We start from the raw sequence: 19,301 nt of genomic DNA, 5'->3' as shown, positions 1-19,301 counted from the left end.
GCCTAATATTTAGGCCACAAAATAGGCCATGGTGTGTATGCCAACCTGGTTGCCAATTTCACCTAGCAAGCCTGCACAATCTGCATTAAAAGAAGAAATCACTCCTATCAAGCTTAGAATTCTTTCTAAAACTGTCCCCAACAGAGATTGGTCTCCTCCTGTTTTGCAACTTGAGCTCTGTTCACGATCTGTACGCCATTATTCATCACACTTTATGGGGTTCTGAGCTATCATAAAGAGCTGAAAATAATTAATTAGCAAAAAACAAATGTCTCCTAGCAACTTAAGAAAACCTAAGGGGATTAAACACGTGATCCAAGTTTGAGTCACTCTGAAGTGCAACTGAACCACATCTGATCTTGAATTGCATGCTTTCTTTCCCCGGACTGAATGCATTTGTTGCTTAATTGTCTTCAGGTTAAGCCCTCTACATGTGATGCCATCACAAGAATGCCTATGTTCAAACTCACTCCTCTCAACTGAAGAATATTTTATATTTAACAGTTAAGAAAACCTTCTCCCTGGTACACATACAAAATGATGAATTAGTTAGAGGAAAATGTTAGCAGTATAGAGTTCCAGAGGAAGGGTGCCAGTTATACACACATATCCTCTGTTTGTAGGAAGCCTGTGGGCCCTTGTCTCTAGAACAGGTTGCAGTTGGAAAGAGCTTTCATAGCACATAAATCCATGCCACATAGTTCCACTACACACAACACATTTAAATCTCTTAATTCCAAGCCACACAATTTAATCACATACACCTCTATTCCACATCATTCCACTTTATGGCAGGTAATCACACTCCATTTAGGTCAACTCCACATAATTTTCAATCTGCTCTATGCTTCAAAATTTCACTTCACATAAATCCATTCCACTGCACATAATTCCACTCCCCTCCAACACATATAATTACACTCCACACAACACAACTCAACTTCAGATAATTCCACTACACATAATTCAACTCCAACCTACATAATTACACTTCACACCACATATCTACACTCCACATACATTTATTGAACTCCAAAACACATAATTACACTTCACAAAGTTCAGCATCACAACATGCCACATAATTTCACACTACACAATACCACACCATGCCACATATTTAACCTCCACATAATTTTACTCACACAACCATATAATTCCACTCCACACCATAGTTCCAAAAACTGCCCCACAATTCCACACCACAGAATTCAACGCTACACAATTCCACACTGCAAACCATATTTTTACGCACCATATACCACTCAAAATCATATCATTCAACTCAACCTAATTACACTCTACCTACAGTAATACACTCCACATACATTCACTCTATCCCTCATAACAATCAACTCCACACAATGCCACATAATTACACAACATAATTTCACTCAATGCCACACAGTCCCATGCCATGCAACTCAACTCCACACTATTCCATAATTCTACACCAATCCCCATATATCCACTCCACAACACAATTCCACTAGACACCCCATATATTGAATGCACAACACAGAATTCCACACCATGCCACAAAATATAACACCACACCACATAATTTTCCGCCACTACATGCCACTCCATGACACGCACTACTACTCCACATATTTACAATCCATAACACACAATCCCTCTCCACAAATTTTCTATTACACCCTATACCACATAATTATTAACCACATAATTCCACTGTACACCATGCCACATAATTCCACTACAGATAACTCCACTCAACACCACGCAATTGTACACCACACAATTTCACAAGAAACAAGTTCAATCCAAACCATATAAGTCCAATCCACACCACATACATCCATTCCACTCCATAAGACATGGAGAAAGGACATCAACAACACCAATAGCTCTCAAATTGCCAAGACCTGTTGGCTTTGCCAATGCTTGTTATGCTTTGAGAATTGATGCTAGGGCAACTGCTCTCCACCTCCTTGGTTGTTTATGCCACCATCCTGTAGCAGGATGCATTATGCACCTTTGAGCAGAGGAAAATACACAATATTGTTGAAGGACTCCCATTGTTCAAACAGGACTGCTAGATTAGGGGCAGCAGCACAACCGTTTGTGGGTGACTGAGTCAGTCCCACAGCATCTTGGTAGCGGTCGGCACAACCCTTTTCGCTAGCTAGCGGCACCTCACCTAAACCTGACAGAGAAGGTGATTTGTGACAGCCTGAACATGACACTCTGTGACTTCTATGGGGAAGCTGTGGTCAATAAGTCCTACCGCTTTCTGTCATTAGCAAAGGTCTCATACACACACACCCAGGCAACAAAGAGATGCACAATGGTTTTTAATATATTTATTGAAAAGACTGCAATCTATTATAAAATATATGTGCTGCAATTAGAGTCATGGTGACCAGCGAGAAGAAAATTAATAGTCCTAACATATTGGAATAAAATAATAGATGAATTATACCAAGCCCCTAACTTCTAAGTCAGAGCATCGCAGTGATGGCCCAATCTGTTTGTACTTAGTCCACGAGAGGAGCACCCATCCTCATTACCTGAAGAACAGGGGTCTGCACACCATCTCCGGGGTTGTCAGTGGATACAGGGCTGAGGTCAGTAATGAAACAGCATGCAGCATAGACGGTATCCTGGCTGGAATGACCTCCCTGTTATCCCTTGGCCTACACACTGTTTTTATAAGAAAACCTATTTTTGTTCTGTGAAAAAAGGCCTGACCTGGGCAAATGTCTAAGTGTCAGGCTGATTACAAACTCTTGCGGTGACAACTGCTAGCTGGATTATCATGTACTCAGACACGACAATCTTGGTCAAGGGTACATGGTGAAATGTTGAGCAAGGAATAATAATGTTTTCACAGAGTCAGCTAGTTACAGCTGATTAGAAATTAAACATCTCCGCTGAAAGCAGGTTAACTAACAATGAATAAAACAGAAAAAATGAAATCAGAGAACATATGTATGTAAAAGGGCACAGGCCGTAGGCCTAAGTTAAGCTAAAATAAGTGTGCCCAAGCAGAGTGTAAAATGAATCCATGACACTATTTGTTCTTTGGGAAACTCTTGCTGACAACAATTCATGGACAAACCAGCAAATACCGCCCCACACCCAGAAACTGCCTCTTCTAAACAACTTAAAAGGCATTTTCCAGGACTCAAACACCATATATGTAAGCATGGTGCACTCTTTCAATAAAAAGAAAGCCATTACGACTACAGGTGGGATGACCTTCCACTCATCTGAAATACATGTAGCACAAGCTTCATCAGTGAAAAATAATCAAAACACCTCCATTCTCTGGAAAGAGCTCACTACCCGGCAAACACTAGCCCGATTTGAGCAGTCCCACCTGCACAGAGTCAGCCTTTTTCAGGGTAGCGCCCTGACAGAAAGAAATGTAGGCACCCTTGCTGCTGATAAATAAAATGAGTCAGCAGTGAGATCCTTTTGAGTTCAGCAGTTAGCCTTTGACTGACCTCATTAGAGTAGTGACTGACCTCTCACATTTCTCTGCACCATCCCACACTCACTTACCTGAATTATACACATAATATCATCTTGCACTGGTGCCAAGTTGTTTGTAGGAGGATGGTTAATAGTGTGTGGCAGCAGAGGGTGAGAGGAGATGGAAGTGCAAGAAAGCAGGCTGGTGCAGTATTAAAAACCTTGCCTGCAGCACTGGAGCCAGGTGACAGGGACTCTGCTGTCTGTATGACCTTAATACAGACAGCTCCTTACCCCCTCTGAACACTGGTGCCCTGGGCCTGGGCCCAGCTCGCCCTTGACAAAAGATGGCCCGGTCTCTGCATAAAGGTAGGCGAGACAGCAAATTACTAGGGAGAGCCAAGCCAAGAGTCTGGCTCAGATCTTCGAGGCCATGAACAAGCTGAGCCCTGAAAATGTCAAAGCATGTGGAAGCTTTGGCATTAATAAGGCACGATATATAACACTGTACTGAGAAGTACTTATCAAAAGTGATGGTTTTATACTACTGGTAGTCAGAACTCACATATTTGAAAGTGGTTTTATACGTGATAATGAAGAAAAAAATAGTTTGTGAAATGAAATATTTGCCTAAGATTGCACAATTTGCGAGAGGATGCCACGATTTATCCAGGTTTAATGGTTTCACTTTGTACAAATCAGCCAGTAACTGGATATATAGCTGGTTTTTATTGTGTTAAAGCTTTGTTTTTCCTTTGAATGCATTTTTTGTAGTTTTTAAATATAGCACAAACTCAACTCAAATGCTGAGCGTTTTAAAGGAACACCAGTTACATTACGCAAGGTCACATGTTTATAGGGATGGGGAGATTAAGTGATTTTCCAAACATCACAAAATGTTAAGCTGATGCAGAGACTCAAACCAGGTTCTCCAGTTCCACAGTTTGCATCTCAGACAGTAATGCCACAGCCTGGTTAGAGGGAGAGAGGCAGGCAGAAGCCACATCAAAGCCTGGCTACTTATGGGCTTGAGGTCCCAATGGGCCCTCAAGCTTCTGGGCTCAAACCTGGCTTGAGCTTTCAGTGGCTCATCCACCTCTACCTCTGCAGCACTAGTCATTATTGAAATGCCAATTCTAAAATTGTGTCTGATCAAAGCTAGATCATTCAGCAAACAGATTTCCAGCACAAATTTATGCTTAGCTTCTCCATTTGGCATCATCGCGGTCTATCAGCCTCAGCCTCATGGGGGAAAACAAGCATTGACAAAGCCAATAGATTTCACATGTGTGAGAGCTGTTGGCTTTGCCAGTGTCTTTTATCCATGTTGTACAGTAGAGTGGCTGCTGTTCAGCATTCTTAAATGTTAGTGGTATAGAGTAGAGTGGCATAGCGATGAGACGAGTGGAGTGGCATAAAGTGGAGTGGTGTAAAGTAGAGGGCTATAGAGTAGTGGAGTGGAATGGCGTGTTTCATATAGTGGAGTAGAGTGGCGTGAAGTAAAGTAAAGCGGCTTGGAGTGGAATGGTATAGGGTAGCATTGTGTGGAGTAGAATGGCATAGAGTGGAGTAGAGTGTCCTGGAGTGCAATGGCATTGAGTGGCATACAGTTAAGTGGTGTAGAGTGGAGTAGCGTGGAATGGTGTGAGTGGCACTGTGTGGATGAGAGTGGCACAGAATGGAACAACGTAGAGTTACATAAAGGAGAGTGATGTAGAGTGGCGTAAAATACAGTGGCATTGAGTTGTGAGGAGTAGAGTGGCATAGTGTAGAGTGATGAAGAGTAGAGGGATGTAGAGGGGTGTAGAGTAGAGGGGTGTCGAGTTGCATTGTGTGGAGTGGCATAGAGTGGAGTGGTGTAAAGTAGGGTGGCAAAGAGTAGAGTGGAATAGAGTAGAGTCGAATAGAGCAGAGTACAGTGGTGTAGAGTACAGTTGGGTCGAGGGAGTGGTACATAGTGGAGTGGGGTAGATTACAGTGGCATGGACTGGAGTGATGTAGAGTGATGTGGTGTTGAGCAGAATGGCATGGGGGAATGGTGCAGTGACATTGTGTGGTCTAGAATGGTCTGGTGTAGAGTAGAGAGAGGTAGAGTGGAATGGCATAGAGAGGAGTGGTGTAGACTCAAGTGGCATACAGTGGCACAGAGTAGAGTAATGTAGAGTGGCATGGAGTAGAGTGGCATAGAGTACAGCAGCATCGAGCAGAGTGACAGAGTAGAGAGGGGTATAGTGGCATGGAGTAGACTGGCACAGAGCAGAGTGTATAGAGAGTGGTGGAGCGGAGTAGAGTGGCATGGCAGAGTGACATGGAGTAGTGTACAGTAGAGGGATGGAGTGGAGTATAGTGGCATAGAGTGGGGTGGAGTTGAGTGATGAAGTGGGGTAGAGTGGTGTAGAATGGAAGGCATGTAGTAGAGTGTAATGGCAGAGTGGAGTGGCGTAAAGTACAGTGGTGGAGAGTAGAATGGAGTAGTAAAGAGTGGAATGGCAGAGTGGAGTGACAGAATGGAGTGGCATTAGAGTAGAATTGAGTGGTGTATAGTAGAGTGGCATAGAGCAGAGTGACATAGTAGACTGCAGCAGCATAGAGTGGTGGAGAGTGGAATAAAGTGGAGTGGTGCAGAGTAGAGTGCCATAGAGTAGTGGCATAGAGTGGATCGGTGTAGAGTGGCATTGTTTGGCATGGGGTAGAGAGGCATGGCATAAAGTAGAATCGCATTGAGTGGAACAGCATAGAGTGGCAGAGAACAGAATGGCATAGAGTGAGGTGGAGTAGCATGGCATGGAGTGTGTGATGGGGTAGACAGGCATGGAATAAAGTGGCAAGGTTTAGAGTGAAGCGGGGTAGAGGGGAATGACTGAGTGGAGCAGCATAAACTGCTGTGAAGTAGTGTTGAGTAGAGTAGCATAGTGTAGAGTGGAGTAGAGTGGCATGGAGGAGAGTGACGTAGGATGGGGTAAAGTAGAGTGGTGTGGAGTAGATTGGAGCGGTGTAGAGTGGTAGAAAGTAGATTGACGTAGCATACAGTGGAGTATGATAAAGTAGAGTGGAGTGGCGTAAAGTGGAGTACAGTGGCATAGAGTGGAGTGACATACGGTGAATTGGTGTAAATTGGCATAGAGTAAAGTAGAGTGGCTTAGAGCAGAATGGAATAGAATGGCATAGAGTGGAATGGCATACAGCAGTATGGTGCAGAGTAGTACAGCTGTAAGTAACTAAAGCATCAGAGACAGCAGATAGTGTTAAAGCAACATAAACAAGAAGTTGTATACCTGTGTTAAAAGTAGGACATCACATTGCAATCCAGGCGGACTACTGAAATGTTTAATACATTTTAAAAGATAGTGTGTGTCAACATCAGGGCAGTGCGCGCTCCACGGGCGACTAGAATTCAAAAACCCAGCACTTTCAAGATAACATAATTTATGCATTGTGTTGATATGCTGTTGTTTAACCTTTTGCATTGCAGAGTGTAATCCTGAAGACTTATGTTCAAGGTGCTTATAAATACTGTTCATTTGCAATGTACTGCTGCAGGCTTTCAGAGTGTGTCAGGGTGTGGTCCCTTTCCAGGGCCTTCTATAAGCTTTCCCTGCAGCATGCCTGGGTGTGGTTTGTGGGCTGGGCCAAGACTCTATATAAGGGAGCCAGCCCAGCTCCACGCGCTCACTATTCAGAGGCCCCGGTGCAGAGCAGCAGCAACTTCCTGAGCTCCTGTTCCGGAGGCCTACTTTGATCTTCCAGGCCTTGCCCTTTCATCTTTGGCGATTCTTGATCAGGGCGGTAAGATGGAGGTCGGGCTTGGCCCACGATCCTGTTCTCGAAGGCTTTTGAGTTCTTGGACCTAATTTGCATGACAAAGCAATTTTGCTCTTGTGCGTGTGAATGTGTGCTTGATGTTTTATGGCATTTACATGCTGACATTCGAATCGGCAAGACGCGCGATTCTTTACTCGTGTGCAAATCTTGATATTCATTGTACGCTACCATTTCATGGCATTCTCATGGTGGCATTCGAATCGGCAAGACGCGCGATGAATTTCTTGTGCTTAATTCATGTTATTCATTGTACGCTACCATTTCATGGCATTCTCATGGTGGCATTTGAATCAGCAAGACGCGCAATTCATTTCTTGTGCTTAATTCATGTTATTCATTGTACGCTACTATTTCATGGCATTCACATGGCGGCCTTCGAATCGGCAAGACGTGCGATTCATTCCTTGTGTTTAGTTCACGAATATTCAGTGTGCGCTACCATTTAATGGCATTAGCAAGGTAGCATTCGAATCATCAAAACACACGATTCATTTCTTGTGCTTAATTCATGATATTCATTGTGTGTTACCATTTCATGGCATTTACGTGGTGACATTTGAATCGGCAGGACGCGCAATTCATTTCTTGTGCTAAATTCATGTTACTCATTGTGCGCTACCATTTCGTGGCACTCACATGGGGGTATTCGAATCGGCAAGACGCTTGATTCATTTCTTGTGATTAAATCACGATGTTCATTGTGCTCTACCGCTTCATGGCATTTACTTGGTGGCCTTCGAATCGGCAAGACGTGCGATTCATTTCTTGTGTTTAACTCATGTTAATTCATTGTGCACAATCATTTCATGGCATTTACAAAACCATGTGGAAATCTGCAATGTGCGCAATTCATATTCCTGCATTTTAAGAAAAACTAAAGTGTTAGAATTCTAGGTGTTATATTTTATGTGCATAATAAGTTCCCTTTAGTACAATTCATATGGTGTTATAGAAATCATTCAGATTATTTCCTGGTCCTCATGCAAAAGTCTATGCTTGAATTTGAAAGCGTAATTCTAGAAGTTTCTGATGTTTCTAATCCATGTGTAACATTTAATTGAGAGGTTCATTGGAAAGTTGTATTAATCTTTCTTGATTCCTCCACAGGTGTCCAGACATCTTGAGGCCTAGTTATTTTAGTCTGTGCTTAAGTTATCCATGTTTCCAGTATGACAATGCTTAGAATCATAGTCTAGTAATGATTAAAATAATATAATCTTGATATTGTGTGTTTTAACCTTTTTGCTTCCTACAGGTCTCCTTCCCAGCTGTTCCCTTCCTATTCCCCTTTTCCCCACTTGGACTCTTAGACTCTGTGACATTCTAATCAGAGTATTGGAGCTGTCTTGTCGTGGACGTGTTGAGAACGTGCGCAGACCCCGAGGATCTGGTGACTGACAGAATAGTGAGCCCACAAATTATTATCCTCCTGGTTTGCATATGTTCTCAGCACGGCCACATTGGACAAGCTAGTCAAGGCTATCACACAGCTCCAAACAGAGGTAATGTCATCCAAAGATTTAGCAGCTAGCCTGGCTGAGAGCTTAAGTCAGTTACAGGAAAATATAGAGAAGAAGGAAAAAAAAGCCCATAGGTGTGCCTTGGTCTGGTCCTTCTTCTCAGGCTTCTGGAGGTAATCCTACTAACATTTCCCTCAGTGTTACTCCAGCCATTCCCCTAGTTCCTCCAGAACGTTTCTCAGACGATCCCTTGAAAGCGCAATCTTTCCTGGTTCAAGTGGAACTGCATTTTACCTGCCGCCCACACACTTTCCCTGATGCCGAATCCAGAGTGGCTTTCTTGTTATCATACCTGAGTGGGGATGCAGCTACCTGGGCTATTCCTCTGGTGCGTAAAGACAGTCCCCTGCTTTACAATTGGAAAAATGTTGTTCATGAGTTTGAAAGGGTATTTGATCGTAGAACTGTGACATTGTCGGCAGATCGTGAATTATTAGACGTGCAACTAGGTAATCAGGATCTAGTATCATATTTAGCTAACTTTAACCGGCTGGTAGCCGAGACATCCTGGCCTGAAGAAAAGCAAGCAGCCTTGTTCCACAAGGGACTCAAGGAGGAGCTAAATGATATTCTAGCTCAAATAGACCCGCAGCTTACAGACCATCAAGACCTGATAGACCTTGTTTTAAGATTGGATCATCGTTTAGCGGAAATAAGAGGAACACGCAAAAAGACTCCGAAATATTCTTGGCTTGTTCCCGATTATAGAGACTCAAGAACTCAAAAAGAGAGAACGCCAGAACCTATGGAAATCGGAACAATCAGGAGGCCTCTGACCCAAGACGAAAAATGTTGCCAGAGAATGTCCAATCAAAACAAAGAGCAAATGAGGTCCTGTCAAGAAACTTGCAGCCAATGCACAAGTCAAGCTGGAAAACTCAAATCACCCAAGATGTAAAGAAGGGTTGCTCTTGGGTGTCACCGTGGGCCCTTCACAATATAGACATCTCAAGCTGGGCATAAAAGTTCAAGTAAAGGAAAAGACCTATTTCAAGAAGGCCCTAGTAGATTCTGGGGCTACCGGGAACTTTGTTAATGCCCAATTGGTTTGTGCATGGGGGATCCCATGTACTGAGAAGAAGACTCCAGAAATAATACAGGCAGTAGATGGAACACTCTTGACTGGAGGTCCAGTAACTCTTCAGACTGTCCCCTTGTCGGTGATCTGTGAGGGTAAGAACCAAAGAAGTAAACATAAAGAGAAACTCATCCTTGACGTGATCCATGCTCCCCAGTATGGAATTATCCTTGGCTTACCATGGTTAACTCATCACAATCCTGAGATTAATTGGGCAGAACGAAAGGTCGTGTTCTCATCAGCGCTATGTAAAGAACAATGCCTCCAAAATTCTCAAGTACCAAAAGTTTACAACTCTAACATAGCCACTGCCACGGAGAAAGAAGTTACATTGCCCAAACAGTATTCATCCTATGAGGATGTATTCGATGAAAAAGAAGCAGAATCTGGTGACTCTGACAGTGTGTTGGAACAAATATAAGGAAGAGAATATGTACTTGGTCCATGCTCCAGGGAGGAGCGGACACAAAAAAAGGAAGCTAAACTATAAAAATATTGCAAATGAGAGTGTCAACGAGAACAATTAATGGTATGCTGTTGGCAGGTAGTAAGCCCACAGAATTGTAAGGAATACATCCCACAGCACAGTGCATGCTCTGTGTAGTCAAGACCAAGGAAGTGGAGGTCTTGCCACTATCCATAAGGATTCATTTATTCTTTCCCTCTCTTCCTTGACCTCTTCCCTGAAATTTAATTATTTGGCCTTAAAGGTGGGACACCCATTAAAAATTTGGGGAGGAGGATGAATTCTGCTCCGCTGGCAGGGTTTTAGTTCTGGCCAAATTCCTTGCCCGACTAGTAGTGGAGATTTTTTCTCACACATAGCTTGCCCAGTGTAAGTTGGCAAGCCAGTACTGCCATGCCCTAGTGTGGTTTTTAGGTGCTAGTAGAGCACCCTGTGAGATTTTCCCAATGCGGCTGGTCATGGGTGGTCGCATTGAGAAAGATGCGGCTGAAGTAGAAAATCTACTTGAGTGGCAGTAAAGCCAATTGAGCAGCAGTGCCCTTCAACTGACTGTGTGCTCCTGATTGCACTGATTTTTCAGTGCAGAACAAGCTCCCGGCGCTAAAAAAATAAGTATGAGCAACACTATGTGTTGATTTACACCTGTTTGCGGAACTCCGTAGAATCTTGCTGAGTTTTCATGTAACTCCACGGAATCCCACAGAGTGAAACTCTGCAAGTTCCACCCACCCCTACTAAAATCTACCAAAATTCATTATCATCAATAACCTTTCTGTCTTTCTTAGCCCTGTTGTACTTAGATCTCGCAACCTAATCTGCCTTTGAGATTTTAACATTTGGACCGACCTACCTTCTTTATCTGATGCCACTCTTGCATATGTCTATTGTGTTTGTGTGTGTGCTTTATTGTGAATGGGAAAAGAATGAGTGCAAGATATGAGTCAACGGGTGGATAAACTAATTCATTAATATAAGAATGTTTTGCAGAGTGCATGAATGATGATGACCTTCTGTGTGCCTAGACGCCCCAGTGACAGAAGACAGTTGCATATATAGGCTTGTTTGTATTTATTGTATTTTTCTAGTATTCATCCTTTTCCTTTTTAATGGATCCACTTATTAATATGAAAGGTTATGAATAATATAATAAGAATCATGGATAGTGAAAAAGGAAATTAAAGATAGTATCCTGAGGCTATGAGTGATGTATAAGGAGGAAGGAAGGAGAAAAAGAAGTCAAATTTGGAGAAAGGGTAGGTAGATGTATTAGGCATGCCTAAGTCACTGCTGTACTTACCGATGTATGTGACCAGTAAGAATAGTCGAAGCTGAAGCTTTTTGGAGTATCCTTGGGTTGTTTTGGGTTGATGATGGCTGCCAAAATAAAACGATATTGTCAAATCACGGAATAGATTAATCTGCCATGTTTACTGTGAGTTACTTTGAGCATAACATTGGCATCGCAGCTGCCCGCTACTGGTATTTACTCTTTTCCGGAGGCCATTTCTAGGGTGGTTTTTAGTAATCAATTGGTTGACTTATACATTGGCAATTTACCGATAATTCAATATCACATAATAGGAAGACAAGGTATCCAACATTTCCTATAAAAGAAAGGCTCCTAATATAGCATTGTTGTCGGTCTGCATGGGTGTGTACACATAATCGTGCCACAATCAGGGCCTTCTATATACCAACCGGTCTGTGTGTCACCCTAGATTAATCGTGTTATTTATAGTGCTATGTGTGCTAATTTCCCAAATGATGAAGCACTTTCTATCTTCCAGCACTAAGCACATTATACAGCGTAATGATACCAGGCAACTTATACTTATTACACGATGCATATATTTGTTTAACAGAAAAACGTAAAAGAGAAGGTATTAATGTCAAGTAACAGACACGCGTTGATGAATACACAACATAAATTTTTAAAAACAAGCAATAGCAAAGCCAGTAAATCGTTTTTGTCAGTGAAAGTGTTTGGCTGTAGTTGGAGGACATTGTGTGTGTTGCTACTTGCTGTCTTAGAAAGAAAATCTTCAGTGTTGTGCCTGTATATAAAGGTAAGGTAGTCAAGCAGCAAACACTAATTAAAAAAAGCTACAAAACATTTACGCTCACATTTAAGAAAAGTGGTGCTGCATATAATGCAGCACCACTTTTTTGCTCCCCTTATCACCCCCTAATACCACCATGTCTGCGACGTATTAAACATACAGCACAGCATGGCGCAGGTTAGGGACAATAGCATCAAAATGTAAGCAACTGTTGTACTTTGCAGGATTAGCACTAAAAATTTGACAGGCATAATGGCATAATGTAGCGCAAGGATTTACAAAGTGGTACAATGCATGCATTGCGCCACTTTGTAAATAGGGCGTGGCGAATTTGGCCTTGTTGAGCCACATTGGCGTTAAAAATTACGCTAATGTGGCGCAAAGAGGCGCTAGGCCATTTTAAATCAGGGCCTAAGTAAAATATTATTTTCAAACTACATAAAAAACACACATTGTCTCAATTACAAGCTACAGGTCAGGCCGCACCTACAGTGAAACAAAAATAATACTTGATGGTCTATCACCGAAACCTAATAGGAACAAAAGTGGGACAATGCCACCTTCCATGAAATGCCATGACCTCCACAGACAACCAATCCAAGTAATAGCAAATCATGAAAAGCACATGAAAGCTAATGTCTAAGGGGTAATGGCACAAAGCCCACTTCTGTAATTTTATTGTAATTTTTTGAAGAATTTATGACATTAGGTCATCCTGACATATATAGCTATTTATAGCCAGACGCAATGAGTGACAAAACAATCTGCATTTTGCTAATACAGTCACAGTTAGGTAAAGAACTTCTTTGCGGCTTTAATATACACAACAAAGCACCTGTACAGAAATGGGCGTAAAACATAAGAAAATACAAAATTGGCATTTTGTGGCTTTGGAAGAAATAACTGAGAAGCATGGCTTAGTAGTGCAGTAAAATATACATACTGCTGGAATGCTGCACCCACCGCTGATGTACTGGAGGCCCCATAATATTGTAGCCCTTGTTGAAATAATGTTTTTTTCCTGTAAAATCATTGTCATGTATGCCACGGTCACAGATGTTGTCTGATCTTATCTTTCTAAGAATCTAGAAAGTGGCAAGTCATTCAGCTAATTACAGATATAACACCAGATGAGGAATCCGTCTGGGTCAAGTTTATACTTATCACCAGGTCGACATCAAATAGGAACAAATGCAGACATATAGCAAAATAGTTTAGTGCGAATTGACACCTCATGACCGTATATGTTCATATGGAAATGTCTGGAACTTACCCCTTGATGCACATAATCTGTCAGACATTCCTTAACATATGTTAGAAATTCCAATCCCTGTTAGGATTTAATTTGTAAGAGCTGACATTTGACCCCTTGTCAGGAGAGGTCATACCCCCAGATTATCAATCGAGATTTTGCTAGAGACAGTCTAATCTACTGTGAGCACACTTCGAAGATGCTACATATCGCCGTTGGGCTTCCTTCCCTGTCTTGCTCCTGTGTAATTCACACCACCTTACCCACGGGTTTTGGATTAATCATCTCTGGGTGGTTTCTGCCAACTGCCATGGAAGGGGTTGCTTGTTTCCTGCTTTTTTTCCCTTCCTTATGGGTTGATGTTGCCAATGCTTATTTCATATTTGTTGCTATGACACAGTGTTAGTTTTTCCAAGGCTTATTTGTAGCCTTGTATTACTATCCCCGTGTGTAGTGTTGGTTTTGCTCAGGCTTGTTCAGCTCATGCCTACACATGTTTCAGGCCTGCTGTTTCCTTTTGCTGCTGGGCAACAGCCTTATTCTCTTTGTTGTCCCACCTCTAGCCCATGCTCAGCTATAAAAAAAATACTTCTCTCACACTGGGCGGTGCTGGACTTTCTCTCCGATTCCTGCTACACTGAACAGCTGACATGGTGCGACGGCTCCAGAAAAAATCCCTGCAGCGTTGCACAATTACCAAGCAACCTACTCAGCCCGGCTCCCGGGTTACCAGTGGATCTTTGCCCTGGACAAATAAGTGACTCATTCGTGCACAAGACTTGTATGATTGCTGGCTGAGTTTTCTGAGACTTATTGAGAGATCTAAACTGTGACTATGCGACCTTATTGAGTGACTCGAGCACAGAGCTTCTGTGTGTGTGTTTTAAATTAACACTCTGAACACAGTATTGTTGTTTGCTTTGAAGTACTTAGTTACGCTTCTGAGACCAACATCCTGGAACTGTGTGAAGTGGGCTTTAAAAGCAGAGACTTCCAGACTATTGAAGTTGGAATAATTATGGATTTCTGATTGTTTGAAAATACCAGGCATATTTGGGTTAGCCTTGTCATATTTAGACTGCTAAAAACACTCTCACCGTTCTGCTGAGGGAGGTCTTCCCCTCTTGTTTTTTGTTGTTATGTTTATGGTATAATAATGTACAGTGTGTTACAAATAACTCTAAGAAAACTACTATCTTGAGACATAAAGAGAGTCTGAAAGCCCTGAAGGCATTTACAGTGCATTTCCGGAATATCTCGTTCTGAAAGAATTCTACTCCGTGAAGAGAGAGTACATTTAACAGTGTTGAGTGTAAGGTGATTATTGTGTGGTCTATGCAAGTCACTGTGTAGCACCTGTGCATCACTTATACCTGTGTTCTTTTCCCCAACATAGAGGCTGATCCTCTCAAACAGCGCTATTGTCAACTACCTCCTGCCCTCCCAAAGCTTTGGGTGCCCAACTGGATCAGGCAGCAATGACAGTGTCTCTATCTCTCTTATCTCTCTATCTGCCAAGCTCCCTTCCCTTTTGGGTCACCTGCCCTGACTTCTGAGACATTCCAGCAGTGCTGAGAGGTGTCCCACGAAGACAGGAGGGCATTCATCACCCATGCAGACAACCTGCTTTTCAGGTGAGTGGCTGAACCATTATACTCACTTGATGCTGATAAATCTGAGTCCCAGAGGAAGCCCGCTACTTTTGAGCGGAGGTGAGTGCTTGATAAGTGATAACTGGATTAAAAGACCAGGATCTGCGCCCGGGCCGTGCCCAGCGCCACCCCCCCTGGTCCGCGAGACCCCTGCACCTCCAGACGCCGCTACACGGCCGACCAACTCAACACCCTCAATCTCGGCCGCACCACAGCATGCTCCCAGTCCTCACCAAGGAACACCCATGGACCCTTCGTATGCAGCACCTGCAGATTCACCTGCGAGAGAACAACTAAACCAACAAAGACCAAAACCAACCACCTCCACTGCATACTCCTCAACACCCGCTCCGCACGCAAGCACGCCATCGAGCTCTGGGACCTGCTCGACTCCACCGCCCCAGATGTAGCCTTCCTGACCGAAACCTGGTGGAACGACTCCTCGGCGCCCGACATCGCAATAGCCATCCCAAACAGCTACAAGATCATCCGTAGGGATCGCAACAACGGAATCAGAGGAGGCATAGCCATCGCCCACAAATCCTCCCTCAAAGTCAACACCCACACCGACGGCTCCCTCAAGACCACCGAACACCTACACTTCCGCATCCACACCGACCCCAACACCACTCTCAGAGGAACGCTCATCTACAGACCCCCCGGACCACGAGCACCATTCAGCGAATCCCTCACCGACCTCACCAGCACCCACGCACTCACCTCAATGAATTACATCCTTCTCGGGGACCTAAACTTCCACCTGGAGAACAACGACGACACCAACTCCACTACTCTAATCAACAACCTCACCAACCATGGCCTCAGACAACTCATCAACACACCAACCCACATCGCCGGCCACACGCTTGATCCCATCTTCTCCTCAAGCGCCCACGTCACCTTCAACCATACCACCGTACTCCACTGGACCTACCACCACTGCATCCACTTCACCTACAAGAAACACACCGAGCACCACCGCACCCAACAACCACCCGCCGATGCTGGTGCAAAGTTACGGAAGACCAGCTTACCAACGCCCTCGTCCAGAACCCACCCCCCGACTCCACCGACCCAGACACCGCCGCTAACAACCTCACCCTGTGGATCAACGACTGCGCCAACACCCTCGCGCCACTCAAAAAACCCACCGACAACCAAGCCAGAAGAAAAGCCACCTGGTTCACCGACGAGCTCCTAAATTCCAAACGCGACTGTCGGAAGCTAAAAAGAGGAATGGCTCCTCAAACGCACACCTGACAGCCTCACAGCCCACAAGGATGCCACCAGCAAGCACCACCAACTCATCAGACAAGCCAAACGATCCCACTTCAAAGACCGCCTGGACAACAACGCACACAACAGCAAAGAGCTCTTGAGCATCGTGAAAGAACTCTCCAACCCCAGCGCCAACATCAATGACATCCCTCCATCCCAAGAACTCTGCAACGCACTGTCCACCTTCTTCCACCGGAAGATCACCGACATCCACAACAGTTTTGACGCCACTCCCATGCCAGACCCCACCCCCGAACACTCCACCTGTGCAAACCACCTGACCTCCTGGACCAACGTGAACGACACAGAGACACGCAAGATCATGAACTCCATCCACTCAGGATCTCCGTCAGACTCCTGCCCCCACCACATATACAACAAAGCAGACTCCACCATCGCTCCCCAACTACGGAAGGTTATCAACCTCTCCTTCGAAACAGCGACATTCCCTGAAAAATGGAAACACGCCGAAATCCGCGCCCTCCTCAAGAAGCCCAAAGCAGACCCAAACGACCTCAAGAACTTCCGACCCATCTCCCTGCTCCCCTTTCCAGCAAAGGTGATTGAAAAAATCGTCAAAACACAACTAACCAGCCACCTCGAAGACAACAGCCTCCTAGACCCCTCCCAGTCCGGCTTCAGACGAAACCACAGCACCGAAACCGCCCTTCTCGCCACCACAGATGACATCAGACGCCAAATGGACAACGGCGAAACATCAGTCCTCATCCTCCTGGACCTATCTGCCGCCTTTGACACAGTCTGCCACCGCACCCTGGATCACGCTTCCATGAAACCGGAATTCAAGAAAAAAGCTCTCGACTGGATCTCCTCATTCCTCTCCGGCAGAACCCAGAGAGTCCGCCTCCCCCCCTTCCGCTCCGAAGCCACCAACAGCAGCTGCAGCGTCCCCCAAGGCTCATCCCTCAGCCCGACTCTGTTCAACATCTACATGGTCCCCCTCGCACAAGTGGCCCGACAACACAACCTCAACATTCTCACCTATGCCGACGACACCCAGCTCATCCTCTCACTCACCAAAGACCAGCGCACCGCCAAAACCAACCTCCACGAGGGAATGAAATCCATCGCCGAATGAATGAGAAACAGCACCAAGTATTCCTCAATCCACACTACATACAACACATGTTGTATGTAGTGTGGATTGAGGTATACTTGGTGCACATAAAAATGTGTTAACCAGAAACGAGCACTCCAAGACACCCCCGCACTTGAACCACTACATTGCTCCATTGCTTGGGCGTAATCACTGTAGCAAGATCTTTCTCTCACTTCACCCTGTGTCTGGAAGAGGGAGTTTGTGACTGCACCAGGAGAAGTACATACAAGGTTATTACCACCCTCCTGCCCATGCCTTGAGTGAAGAGGTGACAGCTCCAATGGAGCGGTCTCCCTAATGTTTGAGAACAATGTGCACAACGCCATTATGTGTGAGGACCTGACCATGCAGGATCCTGTACAACTCAACCAATTCTTGGAATGTCCTAAGCCTACTGTCCAGGAACAGGTGTCAAAGCCCAGCTCACCTGAGTTCTTGTTCAGTTCTGATGGAGGTTGAAGACAATCCGACCCCACCCTGAAACTGCTTGTTCCAGCACACTAGTTTTTTAACACAGTGCTGTACTGCCATTTGATAAAGTTTGTTTTGACCAATGACTTTGTGTTTCACCACTGCGCATATTAGTTGCTCAATGTTCACCAGTAGCACATGGTATGTTTTGTTCAGTTGAGCCGCCTATGGGCTTTGACATGGCATTAGCCATTACTTTCTGTATTCAGTTTAGCCGCCTATGGGCTTTGACATTGCATTAGTCATTACATTCTGTATTCTGCCTATTGGCTTTGACATGGCATTAGCCATTACTTTCTGTATTCAGTTGAGCCGCCTATGGGCTTTGACATCGCATTAGCCATTACATTCTGTATTCTGCCTATTGGCTTTGACATGCTGTATCCAGTCTAGCCGCCTATTGGCTTTGACATTGCATGCCTATTGACTTTGACATGATGTATTCAGTTTAGCTGCCTATTGACTTTGACATGCTATTAGATATTCTGCCTATTGGCTTTGACATGATATCATATATTACATTTTGTATTCAGCTCCGCTGCCTATTGGCTTTGACATGATATCACATATTGCATTTTGTATTCAGCTCAGCTGCCTATTGGCTTTGACATGATATTAGACATTGCATTTTGTATTCAGCTCAGCTGCCTATCGGCTTTGACATGATATAAGACATTGCATTTTGTATTCAGCTTAGATGCCTATTGGCTTTGACATGACACTAGACATTGCATTTGATATTTAGGTTAGCTGCCTATTGCCATTAACATGACATTGCATTTGATATTTAGGTTAGCTGCCTATTGCCTTTAACGTGGAGTTAGACATTGCAGTTGAGAATCCAAGCTGTATTTTTCCAAGCTGTGTTTTTGAACCAAGATGTTTTTCTCACAGTAGACTAGACATGATAAGAGAGAGTACATGGGTGTTGTTTTTTCTTCGCTTGAGCTTGGGAACAGGAGTAGTCTTGGAGACCTGGCCAGTCTCCAAAAGGCTTGCTCAGTTTCCCAGGTCTGAGAGGAGGGGGCACACCTTTGTAACGAATGTAACAGGCTGCAGAGAGTCAGATTCGAATCTGCCGGACCTCGTGCTGGAGCTTGGCGCAGGCTGCCAGCAATCCCGTGTGGGTAGATGAATCTCT

The 19,301-nt window shown here is 44.2% G+C and overlaps 1 protein-coding gene across 3 annotated transcripts in view; it reads right to left on the bottom strand.

The window, feature by feature from the left end:
* KIF1A (kinesin family member 1A) overlaps positions 1 to 19,301 on the bottom strand; it is a 3,950,406-nt gene that overhangs the window by 3,670,467 nt on the left and 260,638 nt on the right. For all 3 annotated transcript variants that reach the window (XM_069213666.1, XM_069213667.1, XM_069213668.1), the window contains exon 4: positions 11,625 to 11,701. In XM_069213666.1, the coding sequence (XP_069069767.1) occupies positions 11,625 to 11,701 (77 nt within the window). The remainder of the gene's footprint in view (positions 1 to 11,624; positions 11,702 to 19,301) is intronic.

Source organism: Pleurodeles waltl, chromosome 11, assembly GCF_031143425.1.
Source record: "Pleurodeles waltl isolate 20211129_DDA chromosome 11, aPleWal1.hap1.20221129, whole genome shotgun sequence".
NCBI classification, from domain to species: Eukaryota; Metazoa; Chordata; class Amphibia; order Caudata; family Salamandridae; genus Pleurodeles; species Pleurodeles waltl.
The sequence above is the reverse complement of the archived record's forward strand: the minus strand, read 5'-3'. Positions and strand labels throughout refer to the sequence as shown.